Below are 20,501 nucleotides of genomic sequence, written 5' to 3' on the forward strand. Positions count from 1 at the left end.
TTGTCAGTGTCTGTGGAAAGGCTTTTGTACTCAGGAAATGACTATGAGATGGATGTCATTTCAACAACATCAAGCCTAGAGGACAAATGGTGTGGTTGTTAGGCCATAGCCTACTCTCAGGGTGAAATCATATGCTAAGACCTTTGTCGCAATTCCTGACCAACCTGATTTTGTGCTTGAATAGCACTGTTATTAATAAACCCATCACACGCTTGCCCATGCTTTCTATCGCGCTCTGTCGTGTACACACACACACACACACACACACACATCTCACTTTTAATTGCTTCACACTCATACCGAGTGTATCATTGCTTTGGATATACAATACAAGATGCACTTAGATATCCTCCCCCTGTGTTTTTGCGGTTGGCCCCAACATCTCAAACATTATCCAATACAAAACCACAAAACCGGAAAATGCAAGTGCAATGATAGCGAGAGGGAGTGGAAAAATGGGGTCCCTCGCATTCTTTCCATGGCGCCAATCTCAAAAGAAAATTTTGAAATATTTAAGACAGAAGCCACAATTGATGGTTATGCATATTTGTCTCTCTCTCACTGGTGCTCCCGAGTGGTATAGGAGTGGCGCTGTTTCCCATGCTTGTGATACTTGTGTCACAGAGCAATGGTAGGCTTAAAGGAAAACTGACATTAGCATGCCACCTAGTGGTCGTTCTTGGTAAGGTCTACTTCTCTGTGTCAATGGGGCGATTGGACTTGCGCTCCGGTGTTTTGAATCCTTACCACCCTTCCTTGATGTTATAGTCGTAGTTACTGCATGTGATTAGATAAGTCAAAGCAAGGTTTCCACCTTAGTGGGTACACCTACCCGACCTCAAATCTGTGATGAGGCCCACATAAAGAAGCACTATGCAGACATCTCTTTTTTATTTATTTTACCTTTATTTAACTAGGCAAGTCAGTTAAGAACAAATTCTTATTTTCAATGACGGCCTAGGAACAGTGGGTTAACTGCCTGTTCAGGGGCAGAACGACAGATTTGTACCTTGTCAGCTCGGAAGTTTGAACTTGCAACCTTCCGGTTACTAGTCCAACGCTCTAACCACTAGGCTACCCTGCCAATGCCATTTCCTGGTTGTTAAAATTCTATTCGTTGGACTAATTTCAGTTTGTGACAAAACATGTAAGTATAGTGTAGAGAATCATTGTACCATCTAAACTGCTGTGAAATATAAGTTTCAGAATCAAAAATATTGTATTTCAGCTGTTTGAAGCTGGTGTAGCAAAACCAGAAGTAAAAGATGCAAAAACTAAATGTAAGACCGGGAAGCATAGAAATAGCACACATAGAACAGATCTACTGCTTCTTAGTTTTGCTTTCAATGAGAATGACAGATCAAATTCATATAGAAATCATTGTTAGGTCGTATGACACAAGAAAGGAAGGGAAAGGAAGACACCTAAGCTTTCAACAGGGCCTGTCGTCCCGTGGGAAAAGTACTCAATTGTCATACTTGAGTCATTTTCTATTAAGGTATCTTTTTACAAAAAAAAGTGAAAGGCACCCAGTAAAACACTACTTGAGTAAAAGTCTTAAAGTAAAAAAGCAAAGGTTGTCAAAAATAATACAGTACAATAATACAGTACAAATACCCCCCCAAAAATGACTTTAGTACTTAAAAATATTTTTTACTTAAGTACTTTACACCGCTGTGAATCAGCATGTTCAGTGTTTAGCCTATAGTCCCCAATAATGTAGCTCAGGGTCTCCAACAGGTAGATTGCGAGACCTGGTTAGCCAAACACAATTTTAACCACCGTCTGTTCAGGGGCAGAATGACAGATTTGTACCTTGTCACCTCGGGATTTGAACTTGCAAACTTTCGGTTACTAGTCCAACGCTCTAACCACTAGGCTACCCTGCCGCCCCGACACATGATTATTTGTATCAATTAGGTGCCGATAGTTTTTGCTAAATCTGCCATGACGTGCTGCAGCAATATGACAGGTGCAGTCAAATTTGTTTTACAGAATCCGTGATAGTAGTATGGCTCCCCTAGAGCAAATTAGGGTTAAGTGCCTTGCTCAAGGACACAAAGAACACAAACGGTTTTTGCCATGTCGGCTCAGGTAATCGAACCAGCAACCTTTCGCTTACCGGCAAAAAGCTCTAACCACTAGGCTACTTTCCACCCTGGACGCGACATCGATAAGGATATTTCAATACGTCTTTAGTGTTATCAATTTCTATGGCTATTTCAGCCTGCTGGATGATTTGCTTCACTGTTCTATTTTATGATGACGAATCCCAACTATCCTGTCCTTTTACAAGAGATGGCGCCAGAGCCCGTAGTCTCCATGCAGAATTCTCAGGCCAACAACCGCATACAAAACAGTGGGCAATTTCAGAACAGAACATAAGGCTTCAATTAGGCTGGGGAAATCACTGCATGATGTAACACGGGGTGAAGTAACCCATTCTATGGCGCTTTGAAGGCCAACCCATTTTTTTTCTTCTTTTTTTTTTCTAATTCAGCCAACAGTCTAAACCGTGTTTTATATTGCATGGATGCGGTGTATTTTGAGGGTGATATAGGGCCTATATTTGATACCCTATTAGCAAATCTGACTTTGCATAATAGCCCATAGGCCTTTTCTGTTTATCATGCACACATTCGTATGTGCAATTGTTCTAATAATAACTTGCAAAAGATCCGATTTCAGATCTATACAACAGCTCGTGTTTGATCCATGATCTTGTATTTGTCCTAACTCACGCTTTTGGTGGGTGTTAAGTTCGTGCGACCCATGGGGCGTTTCAACCAAGCATTCCCTCCCTTTCTCAGTCAGTGACCTCTCACCGGAGTTGATTCAAACCTGTTGGCCCTTCCATTCCTTCCCCGTTGGTGTCAGGCGGTCTCAGAGCCCAGGAACTTGCTGTCAGCTGAAAAAGTCCAGACAAATGAAGGGAAGCACCACCCGTCCTGTTTTTGTTTTGTTGTTTTTGTCTCTGAAATAAATATTTCTTAGATTTACGTGCTTCTCAGAATAAAAAACAATTCTGGGGTCCTGTGGTGTACTATGTTGCCCAGAAGGGCAGAGGTGTGTGTGTGTGTGTGTGTGTGTGTGTGTGTCTGTGCCTAAAATGTATCTGCACATCTGTGTATCTACACATCTCCTACATGTATGTCTGTGAGTACATGTGCTTCTGCCCCTGTGCATTAGGAAGGGACAGGATGTCTGGGTGGCAGGAAGAGTGTTGCGTCGCCAGGGCTGTGTCACATCAGCTGGCTGGTGGCTGAAGAGTGGGACCTCTGTCAAAACACAGACCCTCTCTTGTCTCCCCCCGTCCCCCCACCCCCGTCGCATCGGCCTCCAGTCTCCACTCTACGAACACTTTGCCCCCCCCCCTCTTCAATATCCCCTCCACACACACACTCACTGACTCAATACCCTCTGCACACTGATTCAGTGTGCACCCACACACAGTGGCTATGCTGTGTGGACTGCATGGGCACTTTGTTTCACCTCCATCTTGGAATAGTGCCACTGGCCAAGGAGAGCTGGGACTATAAACTGAAAATGATATACACCGATACACCGACCATACCGGTTACTTATCGCAGGCATTTTGCCGATATCATTCATTACAATAAGTAGCCTATACTAGAGAAATGTGAGGTTTGAAATGAAATAAGTTTGCTGATATGGGGTTTGTTAATGGGACAATGGATGGCTGCAACCATCAAACTATACTGAACAAATGTAAAGTGTTGGTCCCATGATTCATGAGCTGAAATAAAAGATCCCAGAAATGTCCGTTATGCACAACAAGCTTATTTATCTCCAATTGTGTGCACAAATTTTCTTACATCCCTGTTAGCAAGCATTTCTCCTTTGCCAAGATAATCCATCCACCTGACAGGTGGGGCATATCAAGAAGCTGATTAAACAGCATGGTCATTACACAGGTGCACCCTGTGCTGGGGGACAAAAAAACAGGCCACTCTAAAATGTGCAGTTTTATCATGTTCATGATATGTTCATTTCTCTAACATAAGCCGCCTCCAACATCGTTTTAGAGAATGTGGCAGTACATCCAAACGGTCTCATAACTGCAGACCATGTTTTCACATGCCAGCCCAGGACCATCACATCTGGCTTCTTCACCTGCGGGATCGTCTGAGACCAGCCACCCAAACAGCTAATGAAACTGAGCAGTATTTCTGTCTGTAATCCCCCCCCCCCCCCCCCCAACTAGTTCTGATTGGCTGGGCCTGGCTATGCCCTCCCAGGCCCACCAATGGCTGCGCCCCTGACCAGTCATGTGAAATACATAGGTTAGGGCCTAATGAATTTATTTCAATTGACTGATTTCCTTATATGAACTGTAACGCAGTAAAATGGTTAGAATTGTTGCATGTTGCGTTTTATATAGTTTTCCAGTGTAGTAGAAGTTTAAATGATCATAACAAATAAACTGGTGCACGTAGATGTTTTTAATTTTAGTAATGTAGGGCGGGGGGGGAAGTCAAGTGCGATCGTTAGTTCCCGGTAGGCTTTTTTGTTGTGTTATTATGTTAGAAATATGTTGTTCTATTTATCATTATTGCATCAAGTCAAGCAATTGATCGTGATATGGATTTTCTTTCTTCTCAGATCGCCCAGCTCTAAAACCAAGGCACAACCTGAGACTTGACAAAGGGAGGCACTGAATAGGGAATTTGTAGGGGTTCCAATTGTCTTTTCCCTCAGCAGTAGGCTACTATTCCCCTTGCCTTTCCATACCCACTCCCTCATATTCAGTGTAAAGACCTATATGTACTCTCCATGAGTCAAATGAACTGCCGATTCTTCACGTCTGACCTTTTTTTTTTCTCTCTCAATGATATTCATACAACCGGTCGAATCTGCTAAACTACCTCAAATTATTCTCCATGTTGAAATGCAACAGATAATGACTGACCGTCTCCTGTCTTTCCACAGGACCTGGAGATAGTCTACTCCTATCTTCACGGGATGGAGGCCCTTTCTAACCTCAGAGAACACCAGCTGAGGTGAGAGCTCCCCATTTGATTCACATTTATCACATGAGTTGTAGTTAACGAACATGTATTCCAAGTTATTTCCACGTGAATAGCACATGAATGACTATTTACAGTGCATACGGAAAGTATTCAGACCCCTTCCCTTTTTCCACATGTTACAGCCTTATTCTAAAAATGTATTACATTCCCCCCCCCCCCCTCATCAATGTACAGAGTCGTGGCCAAAAGCTTTGAGAATAACACCAATATGAATTTCCACAAAGTTTGCTGCTTCAGTGTCTTTAGATATTTTTGTCAGATGTTACTATGGGATACTGAAGTACACTGCTCCAAAAAATAAAGGGAACACAACACACTGTAACTCCAAGTCATTCACACTTCTGTGAAATCAAACTGTCCACTTAGGAAGCAACACTGATTGACAATACATTTCACATGCTGTTGTGCAAATGGAATAGACAACAGGTGGAAATTATAGGCAATTAGCAAGACACCCCCCAATAAAGGAGTGGTTCTGCAGGTGGTGACCACAGACCACTTCTCAGTTCCTATACTTCCTGGCTGATGTTTTGGTCACTTTTGAATGCTGGTGATGCTTTTACTCTAGTGGTAGCATGAGACGGAGTCTACAACCCACACAAGTGGCTCAGGTAGTGCAGCTCATCCAGGATGGCACATCAATGCGAGCTGTGGCAAGAAGGTTTGCTGTGTCTGTCAGCATAGTGTCCAGAGCATGGAGGCACTACCAGGAGACAGGTCAGTACATCAGGAGACGTGGAGGAGGCCGTAGGAGTGCAACAACCCAGCAGCAGGACTGCTACCTCCGCCTTTGTGCAAGGAGGAGCAGGAGGAGCACTGCCAGAGCCCTGCAAAATGACCTCCAGCAGGCCACAAATGTGCATGTGTCTGCTCAAACGGTCAGAAACAGACTCCATGAGGGTGGTGTGAGGGCCCGACGTCCACAGGTGGGGTTTGTGCTTACAGCCCAACACCGTGCAGGACGTTTGGCATTTGCCAGAGAACACCAAGATTGGCAAATTCGCCACTGTCGCCCTGTGCTCTTCACAGATGAAAGCAGGTTCACACTGAGCACATGTGACAGAGTCTGGAGACGCCGTGGAGAACGTTCTGCTGCCTGCAACATCCTCCAGCATGACCGGTTTGGAGGTGAGTCAGTCATGGTGTGTGGTGCCGCACAGCCCTCCATGTGGGGGGCCACACAGCCCTCCATGTGCTCGCCAGAGGTAGCCTGACTGCCATTAGGTACCGAGATGAGATCCTCAGACCCCTTGTGAGACTATATGCTGGTGCGGTTGGTCCTGGGTTCCTCCTAATGCAAGACAATGCTAGACCTCATGTGGCTGGAGTGTGTCAGTAGTTCCTGCAAGAGGAAGGCATTGATGCTATGGACTGGCTCGCCTGTTCCCCAGACCTGAATCCAATTGAGCACATCTGGGACATCATGTCTCGCTCCATCCACCAACGCCACGTTGTACTACAGACTGTCCAGGAGTTGGCGGATGCTTTAGTCCAGGTCTGGGAGGAGATCCCTCAGGAGACCATCCGCCACCTCATCAGGAGCATGCCCAGGCGTTGTAGGGAGGTCAAATATTGATGTTTTGCTCTCTGAGCCACTTAGGTATCACTTTTACCTTATAGCAAGGTGCTCCATCATGCTGGAAAAGGCATTGTTCGTCACCAAACTGTTCCTGGATGGTTGGGAGAAGTTGCTATCGGAGGATGTGTTGGTACCATTCTTTATTCATCGCTGTGTTCTTAGGCAAAATTGTGAGTGAGCCCACTCCCTTGGCTGAGAAGCAACCCCACACATGAATGGTCTCAGGATGCTTTACTGTTGGCATGACACAGGACTGATGGTCGTGCTCACCTAGTCTTCTCCGGACAAGCTTTTTTCCAGATGCCCCAAACAATCGGAAAGGGGATTCATCAGAGAAAATGACTTTACCCCAGTCCTCAGCAGTCCAATCCCTGTACCTTTTACAGAATATCAGCCTGTCCCTGATGTTTTTCCTGGAGGTAAGTGGCTTCTTTGCTGCCCTTCTTGACACCAGGCCATCCTCCAAAAGTCTTCGCCTCACTGTGCGTGCAGATGCACTCGCACCTGCCTGCTGCCATTCCTGAGCAAGCTCTGTACTGGTGGTGCCCCGATCCCGCAGCTTTAGGAGACGGTCCTGGCGCTTGGTGGACTTTCTTGGGCGCCCTGAAGCCTTCTTCACAACAATTTAACCCCTCTACTTGAACTTCTTGATGATCCGATAAATGGTTGATTTAGGTGCAATCTTACTGGCAGCAAAATTAACAGGAAATATAGTCAAAGAAACCTCCATTTGCAGTGATTATAGCCTGCAGACCTTTGGCATTCTAGTTGTCAATTTGTTGAGGTAATCTGAAGAGATTTCACTTCTTGAAGCACCTCCCACAAGTTGGATTGGCTTGATGATCACTTCTTACGTTACCATGTGGTCTAGCTGCTCCCACAACAGATCAATAGGGTTGATCTGGTGACTGTGCTGGCCACTCCATTATAGACAGAACACCAGCTGACTGATTCTTCCCTGAATATTTCTTGCACAGTTTGGAGCTGTGCTTTGGGTCATTGTCCTGTTGTAGGAGGACATTGTCTCCAGTTAAGCGCCGTCCACAGGGTATGGCATGGCGTTGTAAAATGGAGTGATGGCCTTCTTCAAGATCCCTTTTACCCTGTACAAATCTCCCACTTTACCACCACCAAAGCACCCCCAGACCATCACATTGCCTCCACCATGCTTGACAGCGTCAAGTACTCCTCCAGCATATTTTCATTTTTCCGTCGTCTCACGAATGTTCTTCTTTGTGATCCGAACACCTCAAACTTGTCCTTAACAGTTTTTTTCCAATCTTCCTCTGTCCAGTATCTGTGTTCTTTTGCCCATCTTAATCTTTTATTTTTATTGGCCAGTCTGAGGCTTTTTCTTTGCAAATCTGCCTAGAAGGTCAGCATCCCCGAGTCGCTTCTTCACTGTTGATGTTGAGACTGGTGTTTTGCGGGTTTTGCCGCCAGTTGTGGACTTGTCTGTTCCTCAAACTAGACACTAATGTACTTGTCCTCATGCTCAGTTGTGCACCGGGGCCAGTTTGCGCTGTTCTGTGAAGGGAGTAGTACACAGCGTTGTACAAGATCTTGAGATTCTTGGCAATTTCTCGCATGGAATAGCCTTCATTTCTCAGAACAAGAATAGACTGACGAGTTTCAGAAGAAAGTGCCTTGTTTCTGGCCATTTTGAGCCTGTAATCAAACCCACAAATGCTGTTGCTCCAGATACTCAACTAGTCTAAAGAAGGCCAGCTTTATTGCTTCTTTAATCAGGACAGCAGTTTTCAGATGTGCTAACATAATTGCAAAAGGATTTTCTAATGATCAATTAGCCTTTTAAAATTATAAACTTGGATTTAGCTAACACAACGTACCATTGGAACACAGGAGTGATGTTTGCTTATAATGGGCCTCTGTACACCAAAGTAGATATTCCATAAAAAATCTGCCGTTTACCGCTACAATGATCATTTACAACATTAACAATGTCTACACTGTATTTCTGATCAATTTCTTTCAAAAACAAGGACATTTGTAAGTGACCCCAAACTTTCGAAAGTTGGTATGTATGTGTCAGCCGACTTAATTATAAACACGTTAAATGGGTTCTATTATATTTCTAAATTCTAATCAGGTAATTGTAACCTTGTAAGGCTGCATGTCCTGCACCAGCATTGCATGTTCTCTCCCAGCTTCATGGTTTGAACGAGGTGCGTAATTCCATTCCATATAATACAATGTAATACAGTCCGCACTCAAAGATTAGCCTACTGGAGCTTGTTTCATTATTTTTTTTACCCAAGAGAGCGTAGCTACATCGATGGGCTTTTATGTTTTTGTTGTTGTACGTAATGTGCTATCCATGTGCTGGAGAACGGCTAAATCTTTTGGGCTTTTTTTGTCTTGGGCTCAAAATGTGTCTAGCTCATAAAATGTACCTTAATGTATGGCTCACCAGGCTTGAATTTTCATGCTGATTTATAGCTCTAATCAAAAGTCAGACATTTCTATGCTTGAGAATGACACTTGTGGTTTTTGGCGGGAAATAGTGGGTTACCTGGGAGAAATGAAATACCGGGAAAAATATTCAACCCGAGTCCACGCCACTCTACAAACAGTCCTTAGTCAGGGGTCGGTTCCCATCAGGCCATGTGTGGATACATGTGGATTATACTGCTGGGGAACAATACCAGAGCACATGACGCGGGCCTGCTAGAACATTCCACAACTTGACCCATTCGCTCCCCCCTTGTCCACACACACACATCACAAGCCCCCCCCCCCCCCCCCCCCCCCTGCCTGCCCTTCGGATTCCCAAAGAATGTCCCCATTGCCTTTGGTCGAAAATACCAATCCAGCCAGTCTTAAACATGTTAACCCTTTAGCAAAAATCCCACTACCCTACAATCACACTAACTATGGGAGTAAGCGATAGGTTTTGATATTTTCTGTCTGTATTAAAGGAATGTGTTCTCCTCTGCGGTAGCTAGTTCTCTGGGACTCTTGTTTTTTCTCCCGCTTGTTTTGCATCCTTGAGCAACAGGAACAACATGCATGACAAATGCTCCAATCTATTTTTGGGAGTTGGTGTTAAATTTTTTTTTCTTATCGCTGTTTATTACGGTAAAGTTGCACAAACTTGGTAGGCCCTTGAGTTACTTTTTAAAACACCTATATGAGTGACATTTCTGTCCTCTCAAAAAGGTTAACTCCGTCGTGCGCTGCACATAACTCAAGAAACCGAACTTCGTGGACCCACCCAGCCATCTGTTCTATTGTATTTGGTAACTCGTATATCTGACTGTTGTCTTTTCCCTCCTCTCCTCTCTCCCCTTCTTCCCTGCAGGATAATATGTGAGACAGTGCGCTATGAAAGACACGAAGCCAATGAAGTGCTCTACTAGTAAGTACCCATGTGCTTTGTGTGTGTGTGTGTGTGTGTGTGTGCCTAAGTGCACATTTTCTTAATAAATCCATTCTTAATAAATCCATTCTTAATAAATCCATTCTTAATAAATCCATTCTTAATAAATCCATTCTTAATAAATCATATCTACATATTCTCTGCCAGATGCCTTTACACTAGACATGATCAAAGTCCAACTTATTGACATGCAGCGATTAGGCCCCCAATGCCGCAGAGCACAGAGCTGAATGATTTAATTGACTCTAATGAAAACAAATGGGTGTGAGCATCGACGTGGTCACCAGATACCCTCTCAGTGCTACCTAGGAGTGATTCTAAACCACTCTGCTGCACTGCTGGAGCGGAGAACCTGCAAGGTATTCCGGAACAATTGAATTTGGCCTACTCTACAAGTCATTGAGCTGTGGATTGATGACAAAGTGTTGATTTAATGGCATCTAAATCGCTCGTCTTGGATCATTTGCTCCTGGCTAGCAAGGCTATTTGAGGTAATGCTTTGCATTCTGTCTTCCAATTGAGACTGAGATAAGATAGTGATGTGCCATGAGAGGGTTGGAAATGCTTTTCACCTCTTGTGTGTATGTGTATGAGCTTTTTGAGCATGTGTGTGTGTGTGCATGTGGTGTTTTTATGGTGTGTGTGTGCACAATGTTGGTGCATGAGAATGAAGGAAGCACGGTGTCTAGGCTACCTCTGGCGAGCACATGGAGGGCTGTGTGGCCCCCCACATGGAGGGCTGTGCGGCACCACACACCATGACTGACTCACCTCCAAACCGGTCATGCTGGAGGATGTTGCAGGCAGACTCATTGCTTTGCCCCAAGACATCCTGTTATGAGGCCAAAAGCCAGAGAACGGACAGACACACACACACACCTATCCCTCAAGTAGGCTTCCCCCAACCCTGACGATGGACAGTCCCAGTGATTTCACACCCGATTTTTGTTTCCAAAGGGAGCGTGCACAAAAGAGATCCTCCACACTACCTTTACCACTCCATTAAGAGTTAATTCTTCTCCCATATCCCTTCTACATGGGAATTGTCCTCTGAAAATAAGTGACAATTGACAGACTAGGAGTAATGATGTTTGTATAATTTGCTGTTTGAGTAGTTAATTATTAATCTAATTGTTAGAGAATGGTAATGTATCATTGGTATAATTTGGTTGAACAGTGGAGAGATTATATTTTTCATTTGATGGACATAATGGTGTAGCTGTTGTGTAATTTATGTTGGTAAAAGTTCTATAATGTGGTTGTGCCTATCTAATTGGTCTTAGGCCTTACTTCATATCGAGAGGTTTAACTGTTGTCAAATATCTCTGAAGAGAAATAATGACCTCTATAGAAAATCACTTGTTGTAGCTTTATCAACAGTGGCTTTAAGGTGAGGAAATGGTCAATGAATTAACCCTATAATTTCCTCAAAAGCCAAGAGTGGTCTAGATCCCTATCGGCGCCCCTCTTCTTTCCTCTGTGTCTGTGTGCACGAATAGGTGCAGGAGACGGGCTCGGTATCTCATTAAGAGTGATGTGGGAACTGCTTAAACAAACGCGATGCAGATGAGCCAGTATTGTCTTTGTTATTGGAGCCCCTCTAAACAGAGACCCCCTTAGCCTCCCCCTCCCCCATTGGGTTTAGCCCTAGCCAAGGAGCTGCCTCATTAGATGAGAGCAGGGCTGTCCCAGAATGCCCTAGTCAGAGGACACACACACACACACATACACACACAGTTACGCGTACATACACAGTTGTACACACACTCGCACGTACGGTTGAAGTCAGAAGGTCACACATACTTAGGTTGGAGTCATTAAAACTCGTTTTTCAACCACTCCACAAATTTCTTGTTAACAAACTATAGTTTTGGCAAGTCTGTTAGGACATCTACTTTGTGCATGACCCAAGTAATTTTTCCAAGAATTGTTTACAGACTATTTCACTTATAATTCACTCTATCACAATGCTGGAGGAAACAGGTACAAAGATATCTATATCCACTGTAAAACTAGTCCTAAATCGACATAACCTAAAAGGCCGCTCAGCAAGGAAGAAGCCACTGCTCCAAAACCGCCATAAAAAAGCCAGACTATGGTTTGCAACAGCACATGGGGAAAAATATTGTACTTTTTGGAGAAATGTCCTCTGATCTGATGAAGCAAAAAATGTCCATCATTATGCTTGGAGGAAAAAGGGGGAGGCTTGCAAGCCGAAGAACACCCTCCCAACCGTGAAGGATGAAGGTGGCAGCATCATGTTGTGGGGTTGCTGTGCTGCAGGAGGGACGGCTGCACTTCACAAAATAGATGTCATCATGACGAAGGGAAAATTACGTGGATATATTAAAGCAACATCTCAAGACATCATTCATGAAGTTAAAATGTGGTCACAAATGGGTCTTCCAAATGGACTGACTGAAAGCATACTTCCAAAGTTGTGACAAAATGGCTTAAGGACAACAAAGTCAAGGTATTGGAGTGGCCATCACAAAGATCTGACCTCAGTCCTATAGAGAATTTGTGGGCAGAACTGAAAAAGCGTGTGCGAGCAAGGAGGCCTACAAACCTGACTCGGTGACACCAGCACTGTCAGGAGGAATGGGCCAAAATTCACCCAACTTATTGTGGGAAGCTTGTGGAAGGCTACCTGAAATGTTTGACCCAAGTTAAACCATTTAAAGGCCATGCTACCAAATATTAATTGAGTTTATGTAAACTTCTGACCCACTGGGAATGTGATGAAAGAAATCAAATCTGAAATAAATAATTCTCTATATCTTTCTTTTACTAGGATTAAACGTCAGGAATTGTGAAAAACTGAGTTTAAATGTATTTGGCTAAGGTGTATGTAAACTTCTGACTTCAACTGTATGTTAGTGGGTGTGACATTGAGCTGGCACAATGTGGATGAGTAGCCAGGTAACTCTTATATCGGAGTAGGGCTATATGTGCAAGACTACAGGCACTATAGGTGCAGACAAGCGAATAAATATATTTGGCTAAGGTGTATGTAAACTTCTGACTTCAACTGTATGCTCTCCCATTGGCCAAAAGTAGTAGTGGAGAGAGGGGGCGTCTGGTTCCCCCCGCTGCTAGCTTGAGGCTAGTGTGGAGACACTTTCTGCACTCTCTTTCTACCCACGCTTACATGTATTTTTTTTATTTATTGTCTGTGTGAACGAGCGCACGTGTGCTTGTGGTAATGTGTACGGAGTATGTATGCTTGCATGAGTATTATTAGGCAGGGTAGGGGATTCCTCTTGTAGACATTGACTGGGGTTCTTCCTGGATAAGTACTGGGAACAAACAGTGGGAAAATCAGATACAGTCTCCCCCTGTGGAGAATCTCATTAAGGATCTTTATGAGCTGTAGTGGTTCCTTTTTACTTTTCTAATTTTAGCAATGAGTTCTGTCTACCTGGGGACTCAGAGGCATTAAAGCCAAACACTGTAAGATAGAAGTACTGATGGCCCCATTTTAAAGGTAAAACCCCGTAGGGCCGGGACGATACCTGTACGGCGACGCTCGTTAGTATCGTGGCAAGGAAACAAAACACGAAGCGGGTTTAACTTCTTTAGGAAAACATGTTGGAAACAAACATTTATGTTGTCATCCACAGTTACTTATTTTCCAAGCTAAAGCACACAACATGCAGCAGGTTTTTAAAGGACCAAAGAGTTCGGTCTGCTTTGTGTTTTCATTCTTTGCCATTGAAAAATATATTGTGATACTGGTATTGTCCCAGCTCTAATTGCACAGTTCCTGAGATCAAGGCATAGACGGCACATTTTGGATTGGGAGGTTAAGAACTGTAATTGTTACAAGGCTAAGCAACTCCCATCTCACTTCCAAACCAATTCTGTCCAAACCTGAAACGCCAAAGTGAGGTTGATGGTGTGCGTGCCACAGGCAATACACCGCCATCTTAGTACATCACAGTTCCTAAACCCAGAGTATTTCACTTGACGGGAATTGATTATACCTTCCAGCAGTCCTCATCTCTGGGCATTCCTCTTCCCTGATGTGTTGTCTGTCTGTCTTATGTGTCCATGCGTGTCTAACTTCCCCAGTGTGTGTGTGTGTGTGTGTGTGTGTGTGTGTGTGTGTGTGTGTGCAGCGCTCACACGCAGCTGTCGGAAAGTTTCCCCCACCCCAGCTCCTATTCCCACCAGGGTCCTACTGTAATCAGCTGGGAACGTGGCCGCTTGCCTCTGGAAACAAGGTCATCTGATTAGGGATAACCACTGGGAAGAGAACTGGGGAAAAATGTTATGTTACATCCAGGCAACGCGTAGGGAGCATGGTGTTTACGTCCTCTGTTCTAGGACCATTGCATTTACATATTTCTGTATGTGCAAATCTAGATAGTAAACGAAATATATATATATATATATTTTTTTTTTCTTATTTTTTTTTTCTTCTGAGAAATACCACTGTAAAGGACAAAACACACTAAAGATGGGCGTGGAAAGGCAGATTCAATGTGTCAACTGATGATTTACTGATTAATCGCAATGAGAGTGATGGTCTCTGTAGGAATTGGGAAGAGTCGTGGCAGTGTTAGGGTGAACAATATTCTGTAGTAAGGTCCATCCTCTCTGTGTGTGAGTTCAGACGTACATAGGCTTGCGGTTGCAAAACAGCAGGCTAGGTATTGCACTGTTTCGGCCTTTATGGGCAGCCTAGCTGTGAGCCTGGTTCCTCTCTAGGTTTCTTCCTAGGTTCCAGCCTTTCTAGGGAGTTTTTCCTAGACACCGTGCTTCTACATCTGCATTGCTTGCTGTTGGGGCTTTAGGCTGGGTTTCTGTACAGCACTTTGACATCAGCTGATGTAAAAAAGGGTTTTATAAATACTTTTAGATTGATTGTGGATGAGAAGAATTAGCTTTTTGTTTCCTTAAGTGCTCTTGCATCAACAACCTTTGACATGTTTGAGTCCTTTATGATGTAATTTGTGGATTCAAATAAAGTCTTTAAAGTGTGTGTGTGTATTTGGATGTACTTGTATGTTCACATGCGTACATTTGTACTCGTCTGTTTGTTTGGGCCTTCATTTATCCCCATCTATCCCTCCTCTCCAAGTGTGAGTGTGACACAAACCTTGGGCGTGCCATATTTGCCATCGATTGATTTCCTCCAGACGACCTCTCAGAGCCCGCCCCTGGTGGGACTTGGTGAACGCGCTGACCAATAGTTACACGCGACTGGCCGATTTTAGCGCTTTAAATGGAGCCCTATGGTAAAATACAGTGCCTTGCGAAAGTATTCGCCCCCCTTGAACTTTGCGACCTTTTGCCACATTTCAGGCATCAAACATAAAGATATAAAACTGTATTTTTTTGTGAAGAATCAACAACAAGTGGGACACAATCATGAAGTGGAACGACATTTATTGGATATTTCAAACTTTTTTAACAAATCAAAAACAGAAAGATTGGGCGTGCAAAATTATTCAGCCCCCTTAAGTTAATACTTTGTAGCGCCACCTTTTGCTGCGATTACAGCTGTAAGTCGCTTGGGGTATGTCTCTATCAGTTTTGCACATCGAGAGACTGACATTTTTTCCCATTCCTCCTTGCAAAACAGCTCGAGCTCAGTGAGGTTGGATGGAGAGCATTTGTGAACAGCAGTTTTCAGTTCTTTCCACAGATTCTCGATTGGATTCAGGTCTGGACTTTGACTTGGCCATTCTAACACCTGGATATGTTTATTTTTGAACCATTCCATTGTAGATTTTGCTTTATGTTTTGGATCATTGTCTTGTTGGAAGACAAATCTCCGTCCCAGTCTCAGGTCTTTTGCAGACTCCATCAGGTTTTCTTCCAGAATGGTCCTGTATTTGGCTCCATCCATCTTCCCATCAATTTTAACCATCTTCCCTGTCCCTGCTGAAGAAAAGCAGGCCCAAACCATGATGCTGCCACCACCATGTTTGACAGTGGGGATGGTGTGTTCAGGGTGATGAGCAGTGTTGCTTTTACGCCAAACATAACGTTTTGCATTGTTGCCAAAAAGTTCAATTTTGGTTTCATCTGACCAGAGCACCTTCTTCCACATGTTTGGTGTGTCTCCCAGGTGGCTTGTGGCAAACTTTAAGCGACACTTTTTATGGATATCTTTAAGAAATGGCTTTCTTCTTGCCACTCTTCCATAAAGGCCAGATTTGTGCAATATACGACTGATTGTTGTCCTATGGACAGAGTCTCCCACCTCAGCTGTAGATCTCTGCAGTTCATCCAGAGTGATCATGGGCCTCTTGGCTGCATCTCTGATCAGTCTTCTCCTTGTATGAGCTGAAAGTTTAGAGGGACGGCCAGGTCTTGGTAGATTTGCAGTGGTCTGATACTCCTTCCATTTCAATATTATCGCTTGCACAGTGCTCCTTGGGATGTTTAAAGCTTGGGAAATCTTTTTGTATCCAAATCCGGCTTTAAACCTCTTCACAACAGTATCTCGGACCTGCCTGGTGTGTTCCTTGTTCTTCATGATGCTCTCTGCGCTTTTAACGGACCTCTGAGACTATCACAGTGCAGGTGCATTTATACGGAGACTTGATTACACACAGGTGGATTGTATTTATCATCATTAGTCATTTAGGTCAACATTGGATCATTCAGAGATCCTCACTGAACTTCTGGAGTTTGCTGCACTGAAAGTAAAGGGGCTGAATAATTTTGCGCGCCCAATTTTTCAGTTTCTGATTTGTTAAAAAAGTTTGAAATATCCAATAAATGTCGTTCCACCTCATGATTGTGTCCCACTTGTTGTTGATTCTTCACAAAAAAATTGTTTTATATCTTTATGTTTGAAGCCTGAAATGTGGCAAAAGGTCGCAAAGTTCAAGGGGGCCGAATACTTTCGCAAGGCACTGTAAGCACTTTGTAAAGCACGCACCGGGAGAGTCACGTCAATATTGGGGCTAACAACATTCTGTACTTAGAACCACCATATCAAGCACACTTTAAATGCGCAGTGTGTACATTATACTGTAGTTTAGTAGACCCACCCCTTTTAGAAATGGTGTCAGGTCATTGTTTTGCCTAGTTCCCCCCCCCCCCCCCCCCCCTTCACTCCAACATCATTTGATCAACGTAATTTCATAAGGAAGCCTGTGTCTCGTAAAAAATATTGATGGTTAAACAATTGCCTCTCCAGCTTCTAACAGACCCTCGGCTCCTCTCCAACCACCTTTCGTCCTGTTTCTAGATGCTTCCAGGTGGTCCAGGCTTGTTGTCGCCAAGTGCTTTTCCCTACGATCGTTCCCCCCCCCCAAAAAAAAATGCACCGGTTCAGTCAAGCCTTCATGGCGCATAAGACTTTCCTGTCTTTTTCTACTTTTTTTTTGTTGTTTTCTTCACTCCTCCCCTCAACTAGGAGCAAGGGAGCGCCTCTGCAAGCCAGCGATGAATAATTGAACATTTCATTTGCGACTGCGACGGAGGAGAGGAGGGACGATGAAGGGGGCAACGGGTGCATCGGGGGAAAGGAGGGAAAATGGAAGCCGAGGGAGGGAGATGGAGGGATGGAAAGAGGAAGGGAAGGCGGATTCACGCTGCGTCAGTACGGTGTCCTATACTCAGCCTCATTAGCTCCAGAATGAAGGTGTGGAGAGAAGGAAGGAGGGGAAGAGGGGGATGGGGCGACTACTTTGTTTCTCAGAGAGAGTGTGTGTGTGTGTGTGTGTGTGCGTGCGCACATACGTAGGCTTATCATATGTGGCCTTCAGATTGAAAAACAACTGGCTAGGTATTGCTCTGTTTCAGCCATTATGGGCAGCCGAGCTGTGTGGAGGAAAAGGTGCTTTTTGATTCCTTATGTGCTCTTGCATCAATGACCTTTGAAATGTTTGAGTCCTTTTCAGATGTGATTTGTGGATTCAAATAAAGTCTTTAAAGTGTGTGTGTGTGTAGATGTACTTGAAATTCACGTGTGCACATACTTGTGCACTTGAGTGTGCAATGTGCTTGTCTGTCTGTTTGGGCCTTCATTTATCCCCATCTATCCCTCCTCTCTAAATATGAGCGTGACACAAACCTTGGGCGTGCCATATTTGATTGATCTCCAGACGACCTCTCAGCGCCCTCCCTTGGTGGGACTTGATGAACGCACTGACCAATAGTTACACACAACTGGCCGATTTTAGCACTGGATTTAAAGGGAGTCCAATGGCAAGACAAGTACTTTAAAAGCACATGAACAATGCACGGCAGACTGCGCTTACTCTGAACAGCAATAGCATAGTCTACTCTGTAGTTGCTGTAGGACTGAACTGTGACGATGAAGCACAAGTCTATTCCTTGTTATAGCGTCATATGGTGGGGACTAGGCCCATAGGAAGGTGAAAACCAGTGTCCATTGAACTGAGGTCTCGTGTGAACTCATATGGCTAAGCCAACATCCCCTCAAAATAAAGCCGAACCCATTCCTAGGCTCCATTTAGAAGAAGGAACAATAGTGTTGCCTGTACTGGTGTTTCCTCCTAGATCTGCACTTCCTCATTATCAATGGGCGGTTTTGTGTTGGAACTATTGTTTGAATCGTTTTCTTGGCAAGCCATGGTTCTCTGTCGGAAAACCCTCTCTTTGGACTATTGAATCCTCCCTCATTCGCTAGTGTACTGTAGTCCTCTGGTGCTTCTGGCTACTTTAAACTGCAAACCTGACAGTATCTTCACTGGAAATGCCAACTAGACAGTTTTGATTTGGAAGCTGGACAACTGTGTGTCATCTTCGATGTTGTAATAACTTGACAGCGAGCTGAACTGTTTAGGGTTCAGTGTGAGTTCACTGTAGCATGCTGTCTGTGTTTTCACTTGGGTGTGGGCGGGTTTGGATATGTGATTCAAGTGTTCAATTCTCTCTTTCTCTTTCACAGCCCGGATGACGTTGGAAGCTGCTGGTTTATTCTACTGTCCGGGTCCGTCTTCATCAAGGAGTCCATGTTCCTGCCAAGAAGCAGGTACGAACAACAGCAAGTTGATACTGTGTTTGATCAAATTGTCCACCATTTTGTAATCATGTTTTTGACCCGAGGGGTTATATTTGCCTGACAACGTATTCTGAATTGAATTTGGCTGCTCTGTCGATCACTCCATACTTCAGTGAATCTGCTATCCGAGAATTTGTCTGTGCTGATGTCAAAATTACGCAAATCGGTTTTTGGGACCAGTCAGAATGGTTTGAATGTGTTCGCATTCGAGAAGTTGCCGGGAAGGAAGCAAATCCAGACTTATCGTGGAGAAGATAGTTAAAGTCTGAAGTTTACATACATTTAGGTTGAAGACATTAAAACTTGTTTTTCAACCACTCCACAAATTTCTTGTTAACAAACTATAGTTTTGTCAATTCCGTTAGGACATCTACTTTGTGCATGACACAAGTAATTTTTACAACAATTGTTTACAGACAGATTATTCCACTTCTAATTCACTGTTTCGCGATTTCAGTGGGTCAGAAGTTTAAATACACTAAGTTGACTGTGCCTTTAAACAGCTTGGAAAATCCCAGAAAATTATGGCTAATTGACATCATTTGAGTCAATGGAGGTGTATCTGTGGATGCATTTCAAGGCCTACCTTCAACCACAGTGCCTCTTAGCTTGGCATCATGGAAGAATCAAAAGAAATGAGCCAAGACCTCAGATGGAATATTGTAGACCTCCACAAGTCTGGTTCATCCTTGGGAACAATTTCCAAATGCCTGAAGGTACCACGTTCATCTGTACAAACAATGGTACGCAAGTATAAACACCATGGGACAACGCAGCCGTCATACCGCTCAGGAAGGAGACACGTTCTGTCTCCTAGAGATGAACATACTTTGGTGCGAAAAGTGTAAATCAATCCCAGAACAACAGCAAAGGACCTTGTGAAGATGCTGGAGTAAACCGGTACAAACGTATCTATATCCACAGTAAAATGAGTCCTATATCGACATAACCTGAAAGGCCGCTCAACAAGGAAGAAGCCACTGCTCCAAAACCGCCATAAAGCCAGACTATGGTTTGCAACAGCACATGGGGACAAAGATTGTACTTTTTGGAGAAATGTCCTCTGATCTGATGAAGCAAAAATAGAACTGTTTGGCCATAATGACCATCATTATGTTTGGAGGAAAAAGGGGAGGCTTGCAAGCCAAGGAACACCATCCCAACCGTGAAGCCTGAAGGTGGCAGCATCATGTTGTGGGGTTGCTATGCTGCAGGAGGGACTGCTACACTTCACAAAATAGATGTCATCATGACGAAGGGAAAATGATGTGGATATATTGAAGCAACATCTCAAGACATCATTCAGGAAGTAAAAATTTGGTCGCAAATGGGTCTTCCAAATGGACAATGACTGCAAGCATACTTCCAAAGTTGTGACAATATGGCTTAAGGACAACAAAGTCAAGGTATTGGAGTGGCCATCACACAGCCCTGACTTCAAACCTATAGAAAATTTGTGGACATTACTGAAAAAGCGTG

General features: G+C 43.9%; 1 protein-coding gene across 8 annotated transcripts in view; it reads left to right on the plus strand.

Annotated features, from left to right (window-relative positions):
* rapgef2b (Rap guanine nucleotide exchange factor 2b) overlaps positions 1-20,501 on the plus strand; it is a 144,316-nt gene that overhangs the window by 43,254 nt on the left and 80,561 nt on the right. For all 8 annotated transcript variants that reach the window (XM_031790242.1, XM_031790239.1, XM_031790243.1 and 5 more), the window contains exons 2-4: positions 4,951-5,021; positions 9,953-10,009; positions 18,909-18,992. In XM_031790242.1, the coding sequence (XP_031646102.1) occupies positions 4,951-5,021; positions 9,953-10,009; positions 18,909-18,992 (212 nt within the window). The remainder of the gene's footprint in view (positions 1-4,950; positions 5,022-9,952; positions 10,010-18,908; positions 18,993-20,501) is intronic.

The sequence above is a fragment of the Oncorhynchus kisutch genome, linkage group LG15 (assembly GCF_002021735.2).
Source record: "Oncorhynchus kisutch isolate 150728-3 linkage group LG15, Okis_V2, whole genome shotgun sequence".
Classification (NCBI taxonomy): Eukaryota; Metazoa; Chordata; class Actinopteri; order Salmoniformes; family Salmonidae; genus Oncorhynchus; species Oncorhynchus kisutch.